Source organism: Rhinolophus sinicus, chromosome 12 (genome assembly GCF_057876585.1).
Source record: "Rhinolophus sinicus isolate RSI-liver-muscle chromosome 12, RSI-T2T, whole genome shotgun sequence".
NCBI lineage: Eukaryota > Metazoa > Chordata > Mammalia > Chiroptera > Rhinolophidae > Rhinolophus > Rhinolophus sinicus.
The window spans coordinates 2,747,539-2,774,730 of record NC_142512.1 but is presented as its reverse complement, the minus strand read 5'-3'; the positions used below and the strand labels follow the sequence as shown (position 1 = coordinate 2,774,730).

The following is a 27,192-nucleotide window of genomic DNA, read 5'->3' as shown; positions in this document are numbered from 1 at the left end:
TTTCTCATCGCAAGGCCCATTTACTATCATTTGGACATAAGTTTGTCCATTTCAAAGAGAATTGTAGCGGTCTGTGATTTATTAATTTGGCATTGGGTCCCCATTTTCAGACGAGTGAGGGGAGGCAGGATTCATGTGTAGCAGGAAGGAGGTCCAGGCCACGTTACCTGGGGCCCTGAAGACCACTGGAATGAGTTCGCTTTTCTTCTAAGATACAGGAATCTGTTGGAAGGTTGTGAGCAGTGGACTGTGTATGTGAGGACCTGTGAAGTCAATTTAAGCCTGTGATAAAAAAAAGGGGGAAAACATTCCACAATGTAGAATTGACTACCACTAGTCCCACCAACATACCAATTTCCCCTTGAGATGTCAGTAGATTGTTAAGCTTTGCAGCTTCATCAGGGGAAATGGGGAGTGGGGCTGAATCTGTTGTTCAAGTAACCTACGTAATAGTGAGTGGGCAGCGGGATAACACCTTCTGTGTCTTACCCAGATTCAGTAGACAGACTTGTGCCCAAAAGAGGAAAAGAAGGTGAAATGATGCCTGGGGTGATCTTTTTCAAGTTATAGATTATATTAATGTGTTAGAGTTAGGGATTATTAACATAATTTAATAGATGTGATTATAAAATCACTAACAGCATCATCTTCCTAGGTGGTTGGGAGACAACTTCAACAAGAGCTACCTGACACCACAAGAAAACTGCCTCTGTCAGAGGCTTCACGGGAGGTTAGATCACATTACCGTATGAATTCAGAAGCTGAGACACAGGATTTCAAGACGTTAGAGCAACTCAGACATCAGGTATGTGTGAAATGTAACCTGTCAACAGTTCATCTATAGTTGATTAATATAAAGTGTTTTAGGATCCTGATTTTCAAGGGCAGCTTTCTTTTGTGTTTTTGTTGTAATTAATTTATTATAATTTTATTATCTTTATAATGCACTTCTTCCTTAAACTCTGGCTTCCATCCTGCTATTCGCATTGCATGTTTTTTCTTAGAGTCTATACCCTTGGTAACGTTGAGAAATAGGCAGCGTTCCTCATAGAAATGGAGAGACTTTTTCCTACTAAAAGTATTTTGTAGTGATCGCTCCATGACCACGATGAGCAGCCATTTAAGATCAGAAGATGATGTTTACTAGAACAATTCAGGCATTTGTCTTATTTCTTATCATCACTTTTGTCAATGGTTACAGCACTGGCATATATTTCATGGACTTCAGACTGACTCGTACAGAAAGTTCATTATACAAACCAATTGAAGTAGACATTTCCCTCATTTTGTTTTCATTTTAGAAATATTGTAAAAGTATAGAAATATGTAGATCATTATAGTATGCACACCCACAATAGAGAATTAAGAAAATAATCGAGATTCACTATTGTTCTTTTTAATCTTCATTGGGATGCAATTCCCATATCATATTTCACCCATTTAAAACATACAATTCAATATCTCTCGTTACATTCAGAGAGTTGTGGAACTATCACCACAATCATAGAACATTTCCGTCACCCCCAAAAGAAACCCCACATCACTTAGCTGTCACCCGTCTTCCTGTCTCTCCCAGCCTTAGGCAGCCACCAATCTACTTTCTGTCTCCATAGATTTGCCTATTTTGGATGTTTCATGTGAATGGAATCACAGGAAGTGAGGTCCTTTGTGACTCGCTTCTTTCCCGTAACGTCACGTTTCCAGGGTTCAACCGTGTTGTAGCACATATCAATTGTTAGCTATTTCTTCCTATGGCCCAACATTACTTCACTTTGTGGACAGAATACTTACCCATTCATCAGTTGATGGAACTTTGTGTTGTTTCCACTTTTCGGCTGCTAATAATTCTGCTATGAACACGAGTTTACAAGTTATGGTGGGAGCCAATGTTTTGATTTCCCTGCCCCCGGATTTCAGCTCCCAACCTCGCCTCTCCGTGACGCTTTCTCTGACTGTTCGAACTCTCATCGAACTCATGTTCCTCAGCACTTGTCAGATAGTCTGTGCAGAGCAATCAAGCCCTAAATTTGACATAGTTTTAATTTTTCATGAGCGAGAATTCTGTCTTTCTAAGTATAAGTTTGTCTAAGGGGAAATAGTATTTGATATGATGGCACCTATCCTGGCATAAATTAAAAATGTTTTCTTTAACAGTTGTTAGGATAAAATTAAATACTTTATACCAAACCAATACTTCCCCTTGGAGACATTGATATAACTAAATTTTTATTCTGAAGTATTTCTCACAATTATATATAAAATCGAAAGCACGAATCTAACAGAAAATTGTCCAATGAAATGCTCATTTTCCCCCTCTCCATGAAAATAAAAAAAATAAAATTAAAGGGAACCAGCCCTTCCTCTCTGCAGCCAGACAGGGTGTACAGATTGATAGCACGTTCTAACTGCACAGCTCTGAGGACGGCTTTTCTGATCTGCCAGAGCGTGTTGCTTTCCTCTGCTCTTCTGAGTGCTTGCTAACACATCCCAACATAATCAGTTCCCGGGAATGAATTGGTTTGGGAAGTTGGGTTTAGCACTAGAGTCCGGTATTCCCACATCAGTGGCTTTACCCTGCCTCTCATGGTCATAGAAATTGTATGCTCAATCCGGGAGGTGGCATTTGCATTGTAGTCCAACTGCAAACCCTTTGATTTTACTGTGCGCCGTGTCCTTTTCTATTACATATGTTCCTTAATTTAATTTTCCCAATATCCCAGTGACGTAGATGCCACTATTGTCTCATTTTATACATGAAGAAACTGAGACCCAAAAAGTTTAAGTATTTTGCTCAAGCTAATAACTGGTGGACTTGGGATAAAAACCCTGGCATTTTGACTCTTATTTAGTTACTGCCCCTCAAACTATTCCATGAACTATCTGACTGCCCCCAAGAGTAACATGTCAACTGGACTAGCCTGGTAATTCACATATGTCAATATTTAAAATTAGAGCTGATGGGATGCTTGGAATACAGTATGTTTGACTTCTCGGGTCATTTGTACTACAAGGTATGATAATTAAGTGTGAGAACTCATTCTAGAAGAAGTGCTACATACCTCGTTTCTGAATATCACTTCGGTCACAAAGCTCCCTTTGGGAAGCTATGCACCAATGCCACCACCTAGTTCACAGTTCAAAGCAATTTTGGAACTCTTTTTCTGGAATGGCCATCATTGCTGTCATCATATTACCTTTGATGTCCTGAATGTCATCAAAGAGTCTTCCTTTCCATATTTTCTTTATCTTTGGATAATGACATATTTAGTCATTGGGGGCCAGATCAGGTGAGTAGGGAGGGTGTTGCAATAAAGTTATTTGTTTACAGGCTAAAAACTCCCTCACAGACAGTGCCCTGTGAGCTGGTGCATTGTCGTGATACAAGAGCAATGAGTCGTTGGCTAAAAATTCAGGTCCTCTTAACTTTTTCACACAACCTTTTCAGCACTTCCAAAGAGTAAACTTGGTTAACTGTTTGTCCAGTTGGTAGAAATTCATAATGAACAATCCCTCATATATAAAAAAAGGGGAGCAACATCATTGCAACAAGTTTGCGAACTTAGTTGTCAGATGTCATAGATCATCAGTAGTTCAACATCACTTTTTCTTTATTTTAGCAGCAAGAAGCAAGAGCTCGACATACAGAGGATGCGAGATGTACTGAGAAGATTCAAGATCACGTACAAAAGTATAAGTTAAAGCAGCACAGAAAATAACCTGAGTATCTATAAAGCAGATGTGTAGTGTAGTATGACAGTTAGATCAGTTATAACAATAAACACATGAGTGTGAAGCTGGGTCAAAGTGTCAGCTTTGCGCTACCTTGAAAAGAATAATTTGTGTACATTGTCTCTGATTTTGCACATTATCCACAATTCACAACTAGAAAAACGGCACAATTGCCAAATCATGCGCTTTTCAAATTGTAAGATTTTATGTAGTTGCTCCTTCAGATATTTGTTCAGAGATTATGTGGTATGCTTTAAAGTCAATGTGTGAGAATAATTATGTCAAAATATTCACTTTAGGCTTGACACTGAAAGCACTGACCTAACAACGACAACTAAAAAGCTAGTGGGCCTAATCGAACAGCTTCACAGGAACCTGTCAGGTACAAGCTTGGTGAGTCAATCTCTTCATTTGTGTCATACTGCAAAGGAATGTGTATGTCTGTCATAGTAGCTTATAATACTATTTTAGACAATAAGAACAGTCTCATTAATAAAAGTACTGTATTCATGTTGATACTACTTGCTGGGAGTAATGTAATTCCTCTCTACAGAGAAAGAAATCTCAGTTCATAAAATTAATGATTTTTGCAGTCAGATTTTTATACAAAAAGATTGTGATAGTCGAAAGGCAATATTTGATATATACCACATTTCATTTACCTTTCGTTTGTCCAACGAGTTATCTACCACCCACACACCCAACATTCTGCCGGACTGCTGAAGTTTCCCCTGCAGAAAAGGAAAGTGGAAGGCACGTTAGTCCATAGCGATTCTGAAATACAGCCTGACGTGTGCTGTCTGTTCTTGGATTAGGACTTAGTCCTACCCATGCCAGTGCTTCTCCATGGCCCTTTGCTGTCCCCTGTGAGTCTTTGTTCTGTCCTTTTCATAAGAAATGACCTGTGCTTCCAGCTCTTTCCTCAGCATCATTCCTCCACCCAAATGTCTAAGACCCACAGGCCTCCTCTTATTTTCCACTGTTTTGGTTTTTACTAGGAGACTCTCCCCAGCGGGCACGATGCCGAGGACACAGTAACCCAGAGAGAGGCGGGAGCTCAGGCAACGGGTGAGCCAGGGCCGGGGGGCCTTTCGGGGTTGGGCGAGGTGGTGACTTCTTCTCTATCTACCCTGGAAGCTGTTCCCGCAGACCCCTTCCCTGCCATCCTGAGCCAATCGGGGAGTGGGTGGCCAGGGGTTGGGGAGTCCCCTTTTGTGGGAGGGTTTCCAGTTCCCAGCGGATCCTGACCTGGTGGGAAAGGGCCACGAGGGCAGCCATCCCTAAGCGCCCTTCCCCCTTCACCGGCCTGGCCAGCCGCAGGTGACTTCCTGTGAAGGTCACGAAGGTGGCGTAAGGTGATACCGTCCTGCGGGTTGGGAATCACTCTACAGCTAGTGCCTCATTATAAGGGAAGTGGTTAAGGGTACACCTTTGGGAGATGTAAAAAACTGAAAACTACTCTAGCTTTAGGAAACGGCCCAGGAACACTAAAGAACAAATGACTTCTCTCAGGTGGTGGGATACTGAAGAGCTGGCCCAAAGGAATCTTCATAAACTCTTGTGTCTAGAACATGTGTGGGTGTCTGTGTGTGGATATGTGTACATACATACTTATATACATGTATTTAGACAGAGAGAGAGAATATGAATATTTGATGAGGGTGAGGACTTGCTTTTACTGTTGGAGATGTGTAAGCTGGAGGCAGTAAACATCGAGGAGAGAAAATGAAACCAGGTTCCTCTGCCTCCTTCACCAGGAAAACTGTTGCACAGAAATGTGTGCCACAGAGTTATTTAAGGAAGACCAAAGCTGTAGGACCCTAAGGTGGTGGTAGGACATGCAAAGCCTGAGATCTGGTTCAGCAAGTGGCGCTGTGAACAGGAACCCCCCCCTTGCTCTTTGTCGAGGGGCCAGGCTAACCCTCAGGCCCTGCCCAGTCTGTAGTCAGCTGGGAGGCCCTGACAGGAGGCCAGGGCCAGGGACCGCCCTGGAATGGACTACCCTGGAGACAGAAGACAATGATTAGAGTCTTTGGGATGAACGATCCATTTTTCTACTGGGACAGTTTCAGTAGTTCTTTAGATATTGTGAACAGCATTATAAAAGTAGCGTCTTTTTGTAATTGACCTCAGGTTGCATCTCATGCTATAGAATCCAAATAAACCCTCCAAAAACCAAAACAAACTTATTCTTGAAAGGAATTGGTCACTGTGTCTATTACCTTACCGTGGAAGCCCCCCTTTACGTAGATCTCCGAGCCCTGCTTCTTGTGAATTTTATAGATACTTGAACTGTGTGGTATGTTCTTTGGAATCTGTGGAACAGTTAATACAAAGCAAAACGAAACAAGTAAACTTTGTTGTTGGTTTTTAAAATAACATCTATTTCATGCAGAAAAAATATACGTATCACAAGTTCTCATTGTTTTCACTTTGATGTGCATGAGGATTGAATAACAGAATATATGTTATGAAATGATGTTCAGATATCTTTCCATTAAGTTTGTGCAAAAGTAATTGTGGTTTTTAAAGGTTAAAAATGAATGCAAACACCTCAATTACTCTTTTTTTTTTTTTTTCACCATGAACGAAAATATATTGCTCCTTTATTTCTACATTTTAAGAAAAAGCTTTCCAGAATTTTAGGCAATTATCAGAAACAAAAAAGCAAACAGAGTAGTTTTTCAGACAAATTGAGGTTACGGATTTTGGGTTTTATAACTAACTAAATTTCTATCAGGTATAGAACATACTTGTGTCACTCAACATGTTTAAAACCAAATGTATATTCACTCTGCTCGGTTCACTTTAAAGTTAATATCTGCTACCTCAGGGAAAATTTTAAGTCCTTACTCTTTACATGGGCCTTAATTCCTCCTACTTCTTTCTCTAACACGAAGTAGCTTTATGTGCTTTGTTCCCTTGTTCAGCCATTCACAATGTACTGTCCCTTCCTTGCTACACATTGACCTGGTTTGTTAGCATTTTGGCAATCGACGCATGTCTTATTATCAGTAATTTTAATTAGCGGGGTCATCTGTGGGATGACCCAGGATGAAGTTGTTGCAAACACCTGTCATTGTAATTTCCTCTGGTTGCTCACGTTACCACCGCTATGTCGGTGGGCGTAATCTTTTAACACTCACCCTGCTGTATTTGAAAGCATCCTCACTTACTGAAAACAACAGGTTGTCCCAGACCATCCTGATTTATCTTTGCTGAAAGTCACTTATCTGCTATTATGTGTGCTCCCAGATTGCCTTCTAAGTAGAATTTGATGTGAGACTATCCACTGGGCTTTAGGGGTGAAAATGTGTCGGTGGTGAGGGGCTGCCACCACTGGGGCCCTTGAGTGACTAAGGTGGAAAGGTTATTTCCGAAACCAGAACCTCAATTACTCTTGCAGCAACCTAATAGTAACATGAAAAACAGTACTGATTTTCAAGGTAAGTTTTAAATGTTGAATTTAAGAATCTGGAAGTGAATGCCATAGAACTGTAGAGAAACTCATGTGGATTTGTCACCTACGCAGCAGGAAGTGTTTTACTAGTGTTAGACTTTAAAATACCTTGGTAAACTACATTTTCATTTCATTTCAACAAACATTTCCTGAGGGCCTGCTGTGTGACAACATCTAGGAAGAATGAAATACAGACCTGGGTCTAAGTTTGACAGGAAGATGGACGGGCATGGGGTGATTACTTTGCAGAAAAGGGCCAGGGAGGTGAAACACAGGAGGAACGCGCTATCGGGTACGCAGAGGAAAGAACGGGACATCTACTTGACCTGGACATTGAACTGTCCAGTGGCTGTTTGTCAGGGCAAAAGGCGGCCATTCATTTCAAGCACAGGGCAGAACACAGATGCAAGGGCATAGAAGCAAGAGTGCAGGGAACTGTGAGCTCTGTAGTGTCCTCTGGGTATGAGTGGCATGGCGACAGGAGATGATATTGGTGGTTAAGTGACAGCCAGATCCTGAAAGGCCCTATTTGTCTCACTCAGGAAGGAGCTGGACCTCTGTCTTGTATGGGAAGGGCTTTAAGCGGGCACATGAGCTCATGTTGGGGAAGAAACCATGGAGGTAGTGGGGCTGAGAGGGAGATCTGAGAGTCAGACTGTGTAGGAGGCTATGAAATTTCATTCAGCAAGTATTTGTTGGACCCCCAACTATGTCAGGTAATGTCCTAGGTGCTGTGGACAAAATAGGCCTGTACTCCGTGGAGTGCGACGTTGATATCTGTAGTCCAGACGAGACAAGAAGGGCCTGACCTAAGCTGGTGAGGATGGAGAGGGGGCGGAAGTGACACCCTTTGGTGACCCATTAGTGACCCATTAGACTTGGAGGAAGAGGAAATGGGAAGACTCAAACACAGCTCCCAGGTTTCTGCCCGGGGCGATGAGGTGAAGTCTGTTTCCATTTTCCGTATATTAGCAAGTTACAAAATCAGGATAGCATTTCTGGCATAAAAGATGAGAGTTGTTTTTATCCCGCTAGAAGGATGCATACTTTGAGTTCTTTTCCCAGGATGGGGATGGGTTTAGTTGATGCAGTCTTGGAATCTTACTCAGCTTCCTTGTGAACCCAAACCAGACTTTGCCAATAGCCAGCTATTGTCTCCAATCACCAAATAGGTTTTCACTGTTTAAAATTTCTTCATCCACATGGGGATTGAACCTATGAAAACTTAATCAGCAGATTTGGAGAATCAACCACACCAGCGTAGGGTTAGACTTATTCTGTATTATTGTGTTTCCCCGAAAATAAGACCTAGCTGGACAATTAGCTCTAAAGGGTCTTGTGGAGCAAAAATTAATATAAGACCCGGTATCATTTTATGTTAGATAAGACCAGGTCTTATATTATAGTAAAATAAGACCAGGACTTATATTAATTTTTGTCCCAAAAGATGCGTTATAGCTGATTGTCCGGCCAGGTCTTATTTACGGGCAAACACGGTATTTACACTGGTCCAATGTCCAGTGGGGGGAAGTCAGTATAAGGCAGATTATGTTCAATACAAAATGACTTTCTGGCAATGAGAACCATCCTGTAATACAATGGGCAGTTGCCTGCTAAGATCATTGCTCATATTTCCTGCCATTGAAGACATTTACGCCTGGTCTATATGACCATCTGCCACAAAGCCAGACGAGACATTTTGGTTGTTGTTGTTCAAGACCAGGGTTAAATTTCTAATCTGCCATCTTGGGCCGCCAGAGCCAGAATAGGGAGTTGGACTGGATCATTTTAAAGCCCAACTCAGGGATGAGATTTAAGTTCATGCCTACAAAGTCAAGTCATTGCTAGAACTACGTGACCTCTGGAATTAAGAATGATAAAAAAATATAATCAGGAATTCAAATAGTGGGTCTGGGAATAAGATCCTGGAGATTTTGCTTTTGATCGTTTTCCTTTCTAGGCAGCTCTCCTTTTTCCTCTTCAGGGAAATCTTGACAAATCCTGTGTTAAATTAATTCAGCCTTCTGTAGTTAAATATCACCTTTGTAAATGACACGTTTCAGATCCACATTAGTTGGCCTTTTATGAAAAAAATCTGTTATGGGGTAGAACTTGGAATAAATGGCTTAGTTCCAATTTCCATAACCTTTGAAGATGCGTGCAAGGATATATAATACATCTCTGTGTTTGTTTCATTGAAAGCAGCTCAAGGTGTTGTTAAAAACAGAGGACTCAACTCCCTCTAACTGGCATTCTACCAACAGACCTTTCACATATGCACTGTACTGTGATAATTCATAATGAGGCCCCTTGAAATATTCTAAAATCATAAAGTTCTCTTTGAGTCACCACAAGTCAGTTAAATTGCTTTTAGTAAAATTTTGGTACTAATTTACATGCTTATAATTTTGGTATTTACATACTTATATTCAGCATGCAGGCTAACTTTATTTACTGTGACATCTGCATTACCAAATAATTTTCCCTAACAATGCTGAATACCGAAGGCTTTCCTATAGCTAGGATAGGCATGTGTATTATTAGTGTGAGACGGTGGCATGGCCCTGGGCTGTTAGGGTGCATGTGTTGAATGGTATGGGTTGGACTGTGACCTTATTAGAAGCTTAAGAACACTTTTTGAGCTGAAAACTACTGTAATGATCATTTGCTGGATAAGACACATTTGCTGACCATCACAAGAGGTCAGGTGACATCTGGAGGTCACACATCTGTTTGTGGCACCCAGTGTTTATTCTACCATCTCCCTTAGTATAACCCTGTTGTTGTTTTTTCCTGGTGTCCTTATAAAATCTGGGCAACCTGGAAAAGTGAGAAGCACCAATGTAATAACTAGAAGCTGTTTAACTCCTTTATGGTGTGTCTGAAGACTTGGTAGAGGTATAAAGGATAGTCAAAGAGGAAAAATATCCGGGTGGTTTTCTTTCCTCCCTCTCCTCTCCCCTCTCCTCTCCTTTCCTCCTCTTTCCCCTCTCTTGGAAAAACTATTAAGGAGAAATGTGTGCGTATAATGAAATGGAACCAAACACATTTGTAGATACCTGCTTAGGTACTTTTTAAGAATCTGTTAAATATGTCCATTTACTTTTTCGAAGTGTCATGTACTCATCGAATACAATGAGGAAATTTAATGTGCACGAGTAAATGATACACGTTACAAGGATTTTATCTTTAGGTCTATCACCTAGAACTTTAGTATTCCCCTGCAAAATAGATGGGAACACTGATATAAAGTAAAAACCCATTTTTATGAAATGTTAGCACCAATATCATTCTGTACAAAACTGAATTTATGGAAAGCCAGAAAATGGCTTTACCGAATTATTTTTATCCAGATTATTTTATTTGGAAAACAAAAGCAGCTCGTTCTCGTCCCCTGATACTATCAGAGAGCACACGTCAGCAGTATCCTCTTTGCTAAATGAATTGGGATATGGGACACATCGGTGCCTTCAACGGCTCACACTTGAATATCGTGCTTTATCAGTGTTTTTACTTCCTGACATTGCCATCTTCATTAAAGAATCTCATGACAATGCCTTTCCTTGTGCTAGCTGCCTGGGGAGAAGTCACACAGGTGACACTGTTGGGGGCCTGCTGTCCCATCAGTAGTAGCTCCATCTCTGATTTCCTACAAGGACCTTTAGATCAAAGGCAGGTCGCCGGCCTCTTGATGCCAGGGGACCCCCAGAGAGCCCGGGTGCCGCCTCCTGTTGGATCAGGAGGAAGTACCGTCCTGCACTAGTGTGTTGGTTGCCTTTTCTTATATGGGCACTGGGAGAGCACTCAGTCGTGATGATACAGTGAGATATCAGAGTGTACTTCTCTCTCCTCGTCTTCACTGACCGCAGGGTTTCATGAAAAGGCTTATCATCTTCTTCATGAAGTGTGTAAAAGAAAATGTTTGCCTGTAGCATGCAGCCAGTCATGAGAGGAGAGTTCTGTTTGCCCAGGTGATAGGCCCTACAGAAGTGGAGTTGGGATGCACTTGTGTCTTATTGACGTCGGCTTTGCCCCTCTACAGGTTAAGTGGTATGCTTAAAACAGTCTCAGAACATGCAATAACTAGGCGAGATTTCTTAGTCTTTTTAGTGTGCTTTGCAAAATGATCCAATATTGAAGCCTAAATATTCAGTCATCACTTTATGGTCCTATATACCTGGGTTTGGAGTCATCCTTGATACTTGTTTGTGCCTCTTCTTAAGTGACTTTGGATGAGCTGTAAAACCTCAGTGAACTCAGCTCTGTCAGCTGTAAACTAAATATAATGGAGTTTCAATGAGGATTAGGAGCTGATGTGTCTGATGCAGTGATTCAGGACATAGTGAGCATCCAAAATATGTTAGTTCTCCCTTTCTTCTTAGCCAAGAATACAAGAAATAAAATATGGAGATTATTAACAGCTTACTGAAATATACTTAACATACCACACAATTCTCCCACAGTATGGAGACTTGAATGGAATGATTTGCATGGGAAAATCAGCTCAATGATACTTTGCCCAAATCTACAAATATGTACATATGGAAATCCTCCTGAATGAGTCTTGCTGAGATTCCCGATCATCATGATGCCGTGCCCTTTATTTCCTCCTCCATTTCCCAGCTCCTCACTGTACCCCTCTGCACACCCATATGCACAGGCATACACATGCACACACATACACACTGAGCTAGGATATGCCTTTGTTTAAAAGAGTCAAAAATATTCAAAATATAATGGGAGGGAAAGTAGGCAACTTTTGGAATACATATTAGCAATTGCTAATGGATTTGGTGGGATTCAGGGGGAACCCTTGCAGAGGACGGACAGCTATATTTTCTGTTTGTAACTTTTCCATAGGATCTGTTGCCATGTCCCACCAACCACTTAACTGCCTAACTGAAAAGGGGGACAGCCCCGACGAAACCACAGGAAATGGACCCCCCAATCTGGCTCCCCCAAACCTGGACACATTCACCCCAGAGGAGCTGCTGCGGCAAATGAAGGAGCTCCTGATGGAGAACCATCTGCTGAAAGGCAAGCAGCACCTGGCCCCCGTGTTTCTCCATTCACCCTGGACCTTCCTGAGCATAATACCCTTTGTAATAAGGCTTGTTGTGAACTCCCTGCTCTCTGTCTGGTTCCCTGGGGACAGAAAGAGTACAGAATTAAGCTTTCAGTAAGGCTAAAGCTGCTTTCATTGTTTACTTTTGGTGAAGGTAAGTATAAAAAGTATTTTATGTGTCTCTGGGAAATAGCATATTGACATTTAGTCCATTTAAAAGGAAAAAGAAAGAAGGCTGCTACTATTGCAGTTAGTCCTACATATTATTACCTCGTTAAGAGGAAGCATTCTACTATCTCAAGCCATGGCTTTTGGCAGGACCTGTGTTTGAATCGGGTTAGTCTCTGTAGTTATACACAGGTACTTGTGCTATCTGGAGGTACCTGAACCAATTTTATTTTCTTGAGACTTATGAGGACTAGAAATGCCATTAGACCCGCTGGTCCTGTCTGAAAACAAAAGCCCCTCATCTTGCTACAGTCTTCTTCTGGCTGATCCTTGGGCCCAGGCCCAACGTGGCATCTTTAGATCCAGAGCCTCCCGGTGAAGGGGTCTGAGGGGCAGTGTGATTCATGAAATCAGGTTCAGTCCCCTGGTGTGTGACGCCCTCACTGTGAACCCCATACAGAAGCCATGAAGCTAAATGAACGAGGTCTGAAAGGACGATTTGAGGAGTTTTCAGCCTGGACAGAGAAACAGAAAGAAGAACGCCCTTTTTTTGGGATCCAGAGCAAAGAAGCCAAAGAACGCCTAATGGCTTTGAATCATGAATTTGAAAATTTGAAGGAGGAACTTGGAAAACTAAAAGGGAAATCAGAAAGGTCATTCCAGGTGAGCAGACTGATAAGCTGTGATTTTTTTTTTTTTTACTAATATTTGTAGTATCTTATTTGTAGAACCTTATTTGTGTTGACTTCTAGACCAAAACCTTTCATGGTTCAAGTTAGACAGATGTTTTGCATTACCTTGAAAAAAGTGTTCTTGCTGAGAAGGTTGGTTGCAGGTTTAAGGGTCATGAAAAATTACTGTTGGGGGAAAGACATTTGTAAAGCTTTGACCATATTGATTATAGTCAAAAGAATGTTGCAGTTATAAACTAATGTTTTGTATTCATTATAGACAGTGCAGAAGGACCTCTGCCTAGAACCATCCAAGTGTTAGTTTTCAGTGTGTCTGTGATATAAGATTACATTTTAAGAAATCTGTTACTCAGAAGCTTTACTTACTGACCTTGTCCTTCCTCTCTGTCTAAGATAGATTCATCACTTTCCATTGTACATTTACTTCTGAAAGATGGTTTAACAAATGTATATTGTGATAGAAGATTATATAGGGTTGCCGTGCTTTCATTGACCCAAAGAACCTGGGAAATATGCTCACAACCCAGAGTGGGTATCAAAGATGTTAGTGAAAAACAAAGCAGAGCACATGTGCAGCGTCTGCCTGGTTGCTAACGCTCACTGGGTATTATTTGTTTACATGGACGCATCTGCTGTTCATTTTCTTCCAAACCTGGATCTTAACTCTTTGGAGGACAGAGCACTGGGTTGATTCAGGGAGGACGTAACTCCAGATATCAGTGATCTTTCTTGAGACTTTACCTTGAACTTTGATGATCGCTAATTTCTTGAATGGGTAAAGAATGCGAACAGAGGACTAACATGGAAAGAAAGTAATGCAAAGGGGATGATGTAGAATAATCCAAAGGATGAAAAGTTGTTTAGAAAAGTGTCAGTTTGTATCAGTGATCTATTCATCAACTGGTGCTCATGAGACAATGAAAACATTGAGCTTTAGTGCATTTATATTAGTGTTGGAAATGTTTCACTGTGGATAAGGCTTACCACATCTGATGCTTCAACGTGTCTTCCAGTTGGAAGAGGTTACGTCACTTTTGGGGGGAAATCGCTCATTGTCTGAATGTTTTTGAGGTATAATACTCTGAAGAAATGATTACACCTGGGATATATGAGTCATTTTGTATTCTCTGGAAGAAGACGTCTTGTATGGTTTTCCTCCCTTGGCTTTTGGGATGTGAGCTGACAGTTGGCTTCAGCCAAACACATTGAAGCCAAAAAGGAAGCTTCCAGAAGCAGTTTGAGATTGTCTGCCTGTAGGTTTTCTTACCGATCCCAGCATTGGAAGAAGCTGAGATCAGAAGTTGAAACTCTGGACCGCTTGTTTCAGGGCAGGTGATCTATCGAAGTGAGCTACAAGCAGGACTCAGAAACGAGTCCTTGGGACAAAGGACTTGGTGTTGGAACAATGAGATACTTGGGGCTCTTTAATACCCTTGGTCATCAGCCTTCTCCCCCCCAGACTGTGCCTCCCAGGCTGACCCTTCCCTCCCTTGAGGTGGTTTTTAGGTTTAGGCGGTCATCTTCCTCACTTAGTAAAGCTCTCAAGGCCTGGGACTTGTCTCACTCATGCTGGCCCATCTTTGCCGCTGTTTCCACAGGGGGGAATCCGCCCTCAGCATCAGGGCTTCTCAAGCGTATTTCTGGTGGTGGTGGCCATGCCCTCAAGAGTAGTGAAGGTTTCCTGAGGAGGAAATCAGAGAGGCCGAGAAGGTCAGAGCTGGAAGGGACCAGAGACCCTGTGTGCCATGTCTTTCTTTCTAACTCAAGTAAACTGAGGCCAAGACATTAAGTGAATCTGCTCAAGGCAGCACATACACTGATTAGCTGAGTGTGGAGTCGAGTCTCTTCTCCCTGCTCCCAAGTAAAAGGCTGCATCTAAACAGGGTCTGTCTTGTGACTTTGTCATATGCAGTAATTGCATCTGGCTGAACACAACATGTACTTGATGTATTGCTGAACTATCCATGTTTACAGAGGCTGAAATTTAATTTTTTGAGCTTTCATACCATCCTCTGAACTTTCAGTCGGCTTATTTCTCACCAGACTTAAGCTTAGCATCTTAAAGCACCAACCCAGAGTATTATAGTATCCAGACTATATACCTGGGAGAATTTTGGACCTTTCATTGTGTTTTGCTGTCACTGTGCCAAGTGATGTCCTTGATGCTTGGGCTTCTAAGTGGACATGACAGGTATGGGGAGCGAGGGGGTGGGTATGCATTTGTAGAGGAAAATAAAATGCAAGAGGTTGAATTGTGGCAGCATTTGTCCTTATTTTCTGATATTCTGGACTAAAACTTGCAAGTCTACCATTGCCAAGGTCTGGTTGGTTATTTTCATACTATCAGATTATTCCAGCATGCTGAGGAAGCCTTTCTTTCATGAGGTTATTTTAATTTGCTATTATTTCAATACAATAAAATGATATGAAAATGTTCGTTTTCAATGTTATGTCAAAAAAAATTGCCAAGGACAAGCTAGAATATTCTATTGTAAAGCACAGGGGACAAAGATGTTGAGAAACTGCCTTCCCAGTGGGTGTGGAGCACTGGAGTTTGACGGCCAGATTCTTGGATTGATTAGTTAATTCGCTTTGTTCCTTGTCATTTCCAGGACCCACCTGGGGACCCCAAAGCAGTAGCAGAACAGGAAATGGAACAGCTAAAGACCCAGGCGGCGCGCCTTCAAGCTAAAATGGCAGATCTGATGGGCATGGTGTCTGAATTACAGCTCAAGCTGAACTCAAGCGGCCACTCAGAAGACTCCTTTGTTGAAGTTAGGATGGCTGTAAGTGTTCTGGCTTTGGTTTTGTGTTAAGCAAATTACAAAACCGCACCCGGACAGTTGATACAAATACCACTATTTCTTTTCAACACAGAGGAGCCAAGTAGTGGGAAAATTTCAGTGTAGCAAAGATAAATTGGCTCTTATTTCTTAAGTATAACATAATGCTTGTAAGGGTTATCATTGCTGAAATGGAAAAATATTGATTACCTTTTATGACAAAAGAGATCGTCCTTCTTTTTTCCAGTCTGTCCTGACTAACCACCTTCTCAGTCTTTAACAACCCGCAAGTCGGTGATTAGTTGCCAAGACTAATGTTTTCTACGTGGGTATCAGGTTGATGAGTTCCTCCTAACTAAGGCAGGGCTGGAACCTAGAACTAAAATCCCTGACACCTGAACATCCTGGCTTGATGTACACGCTGTATAAAATATGATGAAAACACATCCCAAGTTCAGCATGTGTTTTTCTCAAATAAATAAGTTAATCTTCATTTTCATTAATCACAAGAAATAGGGGTTTAGAGAGTGTGAAATTTATTCTGAAACATTTTAGGTGGTTTGTCTTTCTTTTGTTGTTTGTCAAGTTTAATATGTCACGTAATTTGTGTTTTCTTAACAAACTTAAACTGACAGCCAGTAAGGAGAGGGGAAGTGTGTAAGAAGTGTGACCCAGGAAAATTGAGAAGTAGCAAGGAAATTCAACCCAGATTGGAAAATTCGCCCTAGAAAATGAAAACAAGCTGTAATTCAAATGTAGGTCAAAACACTGTGGATGTGTGAGTGGTATGATAAAGGCTCTCCTTCAACCCTGCACCAAATGGCTCCTAACCCACTTACTTGCTGAGCCAGGAACTGAGCCTGTGCAACAGTTAGGTTTGGCAATTTGCAAGATAGCAATATTGCTTGTTTTACTTTTTATCACCACTAAGTTCTTTTTTAAAAATCAGTTTTGCATTCACACGGTTTAAGAATCGGTTGTTCCACAAGCTTTGTATAGAAAAACAGCAGGTCCTTGGCTACACCCCCACCTGCTTTTCCTGCTTCCCTAGATAACCACTTTCAACATACTTAGCTGGTCCTTTCCATATTTACCTCCACATAACAGGCTTAAATAGCTACTTAAAATTTCCCCCCCTATTGTAAACATAGTTTATTGATCTCCCACTATGAAGGATGACTGTTTAACTGTCTTTCATCCCCATCGTCGTCATCACACACACATGCTAGGCTCACTAAGATAAAAAGAGAGAAGACACTGATTAACAAAATCAGAATGAAAAAGGGGAATTTATCACGATGCAAATACAAAGGATCATCCAAGAATACTATGAAGGACTATATGCCACCAAATTCAATAACCTAGAAGAAATGGACAAGTTCTTAGAAACATACAGCCTTCCTAGGCTGAACCATGAAGAACTGGAAAAATCTAAACAGACTGATCACCAGTAAGGAAATTGAATCAGTCATCCAAAACCTTCCCAAAAGCAAAAGTCCGGGACCAGATGGCTTCACTAGTGAATTCTACCAAACCTTCAAAGAGGATCTAATACCAATCCTGCTCAAACTCTTCCAAAAAATTGAAGAAGAGACAGTACTCCCCAACTCATTTTATGTGTCCAACTTTACCCTGATACCAAAACCTGGTAAGGACAACACAAAAAAACTGTAGACCAATATCTCTGATGAATACAGATGCAAAAATCCTAATCAAAATTCTAGCAAATCGAATACAACAATGCATTAAAAAGATTATTCGTCACAACCAAGCGGAGTTCATCCCAGGAGCACAACGATGGTTCAACATCTGCAAATCCATCAATGTGATACATCACATAAACAAAATAAAGGACAAAAATCATACGATTATATCAATTGATGCAGAAAAGCATTTGACAAGATACAACATCCATTTATGATTAAAACACTTAATAAAATAGGTATAGAAGGAAAATACCTTAACATAATAAAGGCCATATATGACAAGCCCTCAGGTAATCTCATAAATTAATGGTGAAAAATTTGCTGTACATTCAGAAACACGACAGGGCTCTCCCCTATCATCTCTGCTTTTCAACATATTGTTGGAAGTCCTTGCCAGAGCAATCAGGCAAGCGAAAGAAATAAAGGGCATCCAAATTGCGAATGAAGAAGTTAAATTATCACTCTTTGCAGATGACATGATGCTATATATAGAAAACCCTAAAGACTCCACCAAAAAGCTATTAGAAATAATCAACGAATACAGTAAAGTTGCTGGCTACAAAATCAACGTACCAAAGTCCATTGCCTTCCTATATACTAACAATGAAATCTCAGAAAAAGAAATACAAAAAACAATTCCTTTTGCAATTGCAGCAAAAAGAATAAAATACCTAGGAATAAACTTAACCAAGAATGTGAAAGACCTATATGCTGGAAACTATAAGACATTTTTGAAAGAAATTGAAGAAGACACAAAGAAATAGAAAGACATTCCGTGCTCATGGATTGGAAGAATCAACATAGTTAAAATGGCCATATTACCCAAAGCAATACACAGATTCAATGCAATCCCCGTCAAATCCAAATGGCATATTTTAAAGAAATAGAACAAAAAACCATCAGATTTGTTTGGAACCACAAAAGATCCTGAATAGCCAAAGCAATCTTAAGAACAAAGAACAATACTGGAGGTATCACACTCCCAGACTTTAGCTTGTACTACAGGCCTATAATCATCAAAACAGCATGGAATTGGCAGAAAAACAGACACATAGACCAATGGAATAGAATTGATAACCCAGAAATAAAACCACATAAATATGGACAGATAAGTTTTGACAAAGAAGCAAAAAACATACAATGGATAAAATGTGGCCTCTTCAATAAATGGTGCTGGCAGAATTGGAAAGCCACAGGCAAAAGAATGAAACTGGACTGCTATCTGTCACCATGTACCAAAATTAATTCAAAATGGATCAAAGACTTAAGCATAAGACCTAACACAATAAACTGCATAGAAGAAAACATAGGTACTAAACTTATGGACCTTGGGTTTAAAGAGCATTTTATGGATTTGACTCCAAAGGCAATGGAAGTAAAAGCTAAAATAAATGAATGGGAATATATGAAACTTAAAAGCTTCTGCACAGCAAAAGAAACCATCGACAAAATAAAGAGGCAACCAACTGAATGGGAGATTTTTGCAAACAGTGCCTCCGATAAGGGGCTAATATCCAAAATATACAAGGAAGTCATGCAAATCAACAACAAAAAAATAAAAAAAAAACAAAAAGAGAGGATTACAAGACAGCATTATCAAATTAAGACTTTTTTTGTTGTTGAAAAAAAATGTAGCAATCATCTCACTAAACATTCACAGTGTGAGATGTGATTTCTCCTTAACCTTGGGAATCATTTCTTCTTGGAAAGCAATTCAAATTACCATGAAACATTTGTAGCTGACAGAGGCCGAAGTAACTCAAGATGAGTTACTTGTAACTCCCTACAACTTCTTAAGAAATAATGGGGAACAGGTGAGAGACTATCAACTCAGAGGTGACTTATAGTCATTTTATAGAAGAAAGACATGAAACAATCATTCAAGAAATAGTAGAAAATTAAGTGCAGATGTTGTGTGGCAAAGTCGATGACAATAAAGGATGCATTTTTGAGACTCCTGGTGCTTATATCTTTGTTCCTCATTCCGAGTAATTCAAGGTTCCACATTCTAAGACTCTGCTGCAGTATCGATGACATTTTATTGCAATTGAATTTATTTCAAAAGTTGATCCTGGTTTGTGGTTAGACTATTCTCAGTCAACTTCCTTCGTAACCAAATTATACTATCTTACTCATTCAGAATGAGGATCTCACAGCAAAACTGGAAACTGCATTTTCAGAATGTCTACATCTGTGGGGTTCAATGGTTCATCTACTTTGTTCAATGGTTAGAGCATTGTGCTCATAACACCAAGGTGGCTGGTTCGATTCCCACATGGACCAGTTAGCTACACCCCCCCACAGCTGGATTGAAAACAATGGCTAGTTCTTGGAGCTGAGCCCACAGTGGGTGGCCAGCCCATTGGCTCAGTGGTTAGAGTGCAGTGCTCATAACACCAAGGTTGGCGGTTCGATTCCCGCATGGTTCTGTGAGCTGTACCCTCCATAACTAGTAGATTGAAGAGAACGATTTGACTTGGAGCCGAGCTGTGCATCCCGCAATTAGATTGCAAACAATTACTTGACATGGAGCTGATGGGTCCTGGAAAAAACACTGGTCCCCAATTTAAAAAATAAATTTTGTTTTAAAAAGTTTTTTTAAAAAAGATGTGTACATCTTGTGGAAGAAAATCAATCTTAAACAGGAGGTATTATCTATGAAAGGAGTACAAAAGTCATGTGAAAAACTAGAGAATAAAAAGTGGAGACAAGAATTATTAAACCTCAAAATTCATATAGTGACGAATGTGGTAGAAAAGAGTGAAGCAGAACACTATAAATTCTGGGATATTGAAGACTGAGCAAGACGGGATGTAGTAGAAAAAAATTTTTAAATCTATTTTTACAGATTAATTCATTGATTTTTAACATGCCTTATGCATTTCACTGCAAATTACGTTTTAGATATACATATTGTATGTGATTCCTCTACTCCCCTTAACAGCAGTTATTATTATTATTTTTTTTTAGATTTCTAGAACTAAGGTGGGATTTGCTTCTCCTTTTTAATATTTCAGTTCCCATCATTGTTATCACTCAGTTGATCTTTGAGAATCATTCTTTCTGGAAAATCATTTTATTTTTAAGACCACTTGATAGAAAACGAGACTATTAGGAAATAAAGAAAAAGGGTGATTTAAAAATTGCACCATACTCTTAGATTATTAGGTCATATTCAATTTTTAAAATTTAAAATTGATTCCCTTATTGGAATAGTCAGATGAGGTGATTCAAAATATTTTCATGATTCAGATTTATTTCATTCCATATTGATGATCAATATGTTAGACTTCAGCTTTTTTTACATTTAAATTTCCCTCCAAATCATTACTTAAAACTAAAGAATACAAATAGACTGTAATTATTCAGTTTATAATTATTTTTAAAATGTATCCTTTCCGTTGGCTTTAGGAACAAGCAACATCTCAAGAAAACGTAGACCCGCTAAATGACTATGATGGTGCTTCCATAAGTGACCTGGAACTCAGAGTGAAACGTCTGGAATCTGAACTCTGCAAAGTGCAAACTTCTTCTAAAATAGAATTGGAAGAATGTAAGCACCTCTACCTAGAGGAATTAAAACTTAGAACATCATTGGAAAAAGAACTAAACAAGTAAGTCCAAACAAAGTCAGAGAAAACCAATCGAGCTCATTAATTTGCCTCTAAAGTATAATTTTTATCCAGGCAGATTCCCGAGATTAACAGGAAGTGAAAGCTTACTAAATAGTATAATTTTGGAAAATGATGTTAGTGAATAAATTACTTTTAAAATGTTAGTTCAGGATGCATCTCTCCCCATTTTTGGTTTTACGTGACTGTATTTTTCCTTCTCGCGGTTTTCATAGAGTTAATCTGATCTACCAGTCTTTAAGCAAAGTGTTTTTGAAGCTTTATGATTTAGACAGCGCTGTTTATTATATAATTTCTTGTCAGAATTCCCTAAATAGTTTTTAATGAGGTAACTATTTATTATAAGATAACCACTTAAACCCAAAGGCTTAAGTACTCTGCATATTCTGGCACTTGGTAAATGTACCCTCTCTTATTGTGCTCTGTGTTATTATCTCTAGAGGTCGCTTTCAGACAAGCTGCTTTTTCTAGTTCTTCTGATGTACACAAAGGCATACACGTGACATATAGGAGAAGGTTAACATAGGGGTGAAGGGTAGTGTAACCTACGAAGTAGCTAAAAAAATGAGGTGGTCAGCCTAAGGGGGTGTGTGGAAGACAGAAAGGGCAGATCGCACCTCCAGTGCCTTGGTAACAGTGTTATAAGCTACACGCCTCCGGAGCTGTTTCAGTTCAGTATGATCACCAACCAGGCTCTCTTGTTCTCCCCCAGAGGCCATTGTTCTAAATGACACCTCAGTGCCAAATGGTTAATTTCTTCAGGGTAATGAGGGGATTAGCCAAGGGAAGTGAAAGCAAATGCTTGAAAATATCTTGGTGGGATTTAAAATAAAATTTCTAAACTCGTTTACTATGTATGTCTCATGGCAATCCTCAAGAATCTTATTGGTTCAGCCATTCCAGAAGGCAGCAAGTATTATCTGTGAAGCCGTGGACATCAGTGATAGCCCTTTTCCTCCCCTCCCTACTTTGAATTACTACTTAGTCTGGCTTCCCCGTAGAAAGATATGTGCTTACTTAGAACGATTTGAAACCTATCCCTGCACATGGTAGGTCTGCCCTGACATATGTTCAGTGTTCGTTTCATGGGCAATTCCACTTACTATTATGGCAACATTAAAAAATGCAAATCATTAAGGAAAAATAAACTACTAAGTCTTTGCTCTTACAATCTTCACAGGACTGATGACACACTGGCAGAGATGAGAACCCTCCTTCTCACGAAGGCACCACAGAACCCTTCACTCAGCACCGCTCCTAGGAGGCCAGACCTGCTGCCACCTTGTATAGGAAGGCTACATGATCGGTTCTTACCTCCAGGAAACCCTGCTCCAAGAGAACGGTTGGTGATTCCTACGTCAACCCCACAGACTTCTAATGATGGCACGTTGAGCAACATGAGGAAGGTGAGTTATATTATCTTCTTTCCTTTGGGTTTCAGATTTCCGAGATAATTCTTGTTCTTAACTTGGTGAGATTCTTAGTTGTTTCATTGACTAATGCACACAACGTAAAAGGCATAATTATGTGTGCTAATGTCGAAAGGAGACAGAAATTTTACAATCTTTTGTAAGTCCCTGCATCTCCCATGTTTTAAGAGCTACCTGTCATTAACTGCATTCAATAAATGTAATTAACTGACACAGTTTAAATTTCTGGAAAAGCTGCTTTCAATTAGATTTTACAAATGAAATATTATTGCCTAACAACGAACGGTATGTTTTGAGATGCTTTGGCTTACTTCTGCATTGTCTTTAATTTGGTGATGGTTTATAACAAATTTAGTTTTCCTACAGCCCAGTTTTGCCACCTCTAAGCGTAAGTGAATGCTTGACATTCACTAACTATATGTGGATATTTCTTATTTCAGTGAAACCGAGGTAGATCCTTTTTTATGAATTCAGCAAACTTGTAACACTGAACAGATTAATTTGTCTCTTTAAGTTAAAAGTTGTCATCTTTTTACATGACAGTACATCCTTAATTTCTATTTTACTTATAGCATTTTTTATTTCGATGATTTAAAATGTCTTGCTTAAAAAGTAATAATAAAATAAAATATCTTGCTAAGCAACAGTACGTTTTCTAAAGAGGTAAATTGAGCAAACATTTGAATATTCAAGGTGAAGTTCACTTATATCTCTACATCTTGGCATCACTTGAATTATTGATGACTGAGGTGGCAATGATATGGCGTCTTTAATACCAGCTTGTTTTCTTTGTGTCATACTGTTATTAAAATGTCCATTTTTTTATCTCCTTTCTTGAGTTCTTCATTCAGCTCCAGGATTTCTGTTTGGACCTTTTTTATAGTTTTCATACCATTGATAAAGTGCTCCTGTTCATTAATTTTACTCCTGAACTCATTGAACTGCCTTGTGAGTTTTCTTGTATCTCATTGAGATTCTTCATGGCTGCTATTTTGAAATCTCTATCACGTAGATCACAATTGTCCGTGACTTTGACTTAGTTTCTGGAGAAGTGTCATTGTCTCAGTGTTACCGTGTCACCTTGGTTGTTCATGCTGCTGGATGGCTTGTTCTTCTGCAGGCTCATTTGAAGTAGTGAACACTGTCTTATTCATGTACATTTTTTTAAATTTTTTCAATTTATTGGGGTGACATTTGTTAGTAAAATTACATAGATTTCAGGTATAAAATTTGATTCAAGCAATTCCGCAGGTAGATAACTAGACGTCTTTGTTTTGTTTTTCAGTAGCTGATGCAATAGCACAGGTTCTGTTTCCTCTCACTGGTGCTACTTGAGCCTGGGGTGTCCACGTGTGGGGGCTTAGCTGTGAGTGTGGTTATGCTGGCCTGGGTGACCAGGCTGATGGGTGTTGCCGCTGTATCCAGACCACCAGGGTCTCTGGGCACCAGCACCGTGGGAGGGAACAGGGGAAGGGGCTGGTTGAGGCGAGTCTGTCTTGAGCCCACTGAGCCCACCTGGTTCCCTGTGGCCCTGGTAGCACTGTGCTGTGGGTGGAGGCTGGAGAAGTATTTCTGCTGCTGCTACTGGTCCCTGGTGGTGCCAGCACTGCTGCATCTGGAGAGGGGTGGGGATTCTTGGGGAGGTGGGGGGATGCTGCTGCTGCCCCGCTTAGCCTCCCCTGGGCTGTGATGTGGGAGCTGCACCCCGTCCCCTCCAACGCTACTGCCTTTGCTGGGGCTTCAGGCTCAGCCTTGTCCACCTGGAACTGCGGCTGTGGGCCTGTCCCTGTCCTTGCCTCCATCCTGCCTCCCTTTCACATCCAGTGCACCCTCCTTCCCTTATACAGATGTGTGATCTTTTAAGGAATTGTAGTGTGTTGAGCAGAAGAACCTTTCTTGGGCGATAGATGCCCGATGAGTTGTAGATATCGGTGGAGATAGAAAGGGGTTGTCTCTCTTGACATGATGTTTACATCATTCCAAAGAATATTCCTTTCAATCAATGCATGGTGGTTTGTGGTTTTGATGGTGTTTTGTGGCCTTCTTAACGCAGAGAAAAATAGCACAGGCCTGTGCTAAACGGGGCTCCAACCTGTGTTTTCATTCAGCTTCCCCTTAAAACATCATAGGAGAGCAAAGCCAAGGGCTTTCGGACAGCCCTTCGGCTAAATGGAGTCCACGTCCTTCAGAGTGGTGAACCTGGAGGAAGGACTGGGTACCAAAAGAAAGTGAATGTCCAATGCTTCTGTAAATTGTTAAGCGTGATGCACAATTAAAATGTTCTCAGTAGTTTCACCACAGAAATCAGAAGATGAAAGAGTGTAAAGGCATAAGCAATGCAAGAGAATATGCTTGTGGACATTTTTCCTTTAATTATTTTTTGGTAGGAAACAGGTGTTTAGTTTTCAGTATTTCCTCATAAATTGAAAAACCGTTTTTGTTAAAGTCAATGTCCTCATTCCAAGGACAACGCTGTTCCCTTGTGAGGCGCTGGGTTGCCCAATCATGCAAGGCTGAATAAGAGATGAAAAAGCACCAACTCTGTGAGGATCCAGAGATAAGTGTCCCAACTCACTACAGAACCCTGGAAAGACTTATGATATGGTTGTGATGATGTGAGATTGGACAGAAGTGCACTAGATGGTGAAGAGAAATCTGTCTTGTGTTTTCAATTTCGCTATAGTTAACCCTCAACATGAATAATACCTGTGTTGGTTTATATTGGTCAGCCAAGTTTGATTCTGAGGAAAAGAAAAGTCATTTTAAGGAAGAATTTCCTCAACTTGAGTTTGCTTTCTTTAACTCATGATTTTCCCTTTCAAGTTCCCTGTTCTGTGTTTAGAAGTGTTTATGCTTTATAAACTGAGTGTGTTGACTTCTGTTAGTAGAGGTTGTGATATTAATCTGTGTCTTTATTTTTATTCCTGACTTTAAAGCTTATACTTGAGTTAGAAAGCTACTATTTTGTTTCTCATGCATCAACATTATTGAGCTCCATGACAAAGTTTTACGTATTCATTTTCTTTGAGTTGTACTTAGAGATTGATGGAATTTTCCTGAATAGGAGGTAGCAGCTGGCATAGCACTCTAGCCTCAATAGGAAGACTTATCCGATTCGTGGCCCACAGCTCATTGGTTTGGTGACCTCAGGTGACCTATAATCTCTGTGAGCCTTGGTTGCCTCTTATGTAAAATTAGGGACTTTCACTAAATCTGTGACTTTCAGACTTGAAAAATATTCTTTTTTTCAAAGAATAGTACCGTTCTTTGAGAAAATCTTTTTGTTTAAAACTCTATTACTGTGTTTCCCCAAAAATAAGACCTAGCCGGACAATCAGCTCTAATATGTCTTTTGGAACAAAAATTAATATAGGATCCGGTATTATATTGTAACATGTCATGTCAGATCATATCATATATCGTATCATACGCTGTCTTACATTATAGTAAAATAAGACCAGGTCTTAATTAATTTTTGCTCCAAAATTCATTAGAGCTGATTGTCCAGCTAGGTCTTATTTTCAGGGAAATACGGTATGTAAAAACAGGGACCACGGGCGGCCAGATGCCTCAGTTGGTTAGAGTGCAAGCTCTTAACGACAAGGTTGCCGGTTCGATTCCCACATGAGCCAGTGAACTGCGCCCTCCACCGCTAGATTGAAAACAACAGCTTGAGCTTCGAGGTGAATCATGGTGGGCAGCTGGTTGGCTCAGTGGTTGGAGCACGGTGCTCATAACGCCAAGGTTGCCAGTTCGATTCCCACATAGACCCGTGAGAAGCAACGGCTTGAGCTTGGAATTGGGCTGCTGGTGGGGAGCCTGTTGCCTCAGTGGTTGGAGCGAGGTGCCCGTAACACCAAGGTAACCTGTTCGAGTCCCACATTGGCCAGTGACCATCCACAACTAGATTGAAAAAAAACGGCTTGACATCCTGGAAAAGCAAACTGTTCCTCGATAGTCCCCAATTAAAACAAAACAAAGCAAAGCAGAGACACGTAGAGCTATCTGGCTAAGGAGGGATGCAGGCTCCTAAGCTGTGCTAATCCGTGGGTGTCCCCATGGGACCTGAGCTTTCTCCGAGACGTAGTGTAGTGAGAACTGCCAGTTGTGAGAAAATCCTTCTAGCTAAAATCCTTTGGATTAAAGTTTGCTGACACATTCTTTTGTGTATAGTTTTCTCAGCTTTCTATATATTTGATGAATGGAAAAGTATAAATGAGACTGCAGACGTGTTCTCCTTATTAATGTTGGACTTCAAGTTACTTCCACCATCTGAACACACGCCTCGCCTAGAAATAAACATGCCGTGTTTCCCCGAAAATAAGACATAGCTGGACCATCAGCTCTAACGTGTCTTTTGGAGCAAACATTAGTATAAGACCCGGTCTGATATTATTTTATATTATATAAGACCCGGTCTTATGTTAAAATAAGACCGGGTCTTATATTAATGTTTGCTCCAAAAGTCGCATTAGAGCTGATGGTCCAGCTACATCTTACTTTTGGGGAAACACGGTAGGAGGTGCT

General features: G+C 40.4%; 1 protein-coding gene across 1 annotated transcript in view; it reads left to right on the top strand.

Annotated features, from left to right (window-relative positions):
* LOC109439781 (ankyrin repeat domain-containing protein 26-like) overlaps positions 1-27,192 on the top strand; it is a 43,453-nt gene that overhangs the window by 7,602 nt on the left and 8,659 nt on the right. Inside the window, exons 5-13 of the mRNA XM_088788976.1 lie at positions 656-805; positions 3,618-3,688; positions 4,029-4,122; positions 4,728-4,797; positions 12,050-12,226; positions 12,883-13,085; positions 15,727-15,900; positions 21,015-21,217; positions 22,416-22,641. Of these exons, the coding sequence (XP_088645102.1) occupies positions 656-805; positions 3,618-3,688; positions 4,029-4,122; positions 4,728-4,797; positions 12,050-12,226; positions 12,883-13,085; positions 15,727-15,900; positions 21,015-21,217; positions 22,416-22,641 (1,368 nt within the window). The remainder of the gene's footprint in view (positions 1-655; positions 806-3,617; positions 3,689-4,028; positions 4,123-4,727; positions 4,798-12,049; positions 12,227-12,882; positions 13,086-15,726; positions 15,901-21,014; positions 21,218-22,415; positions 22,642-27,192) is intronic.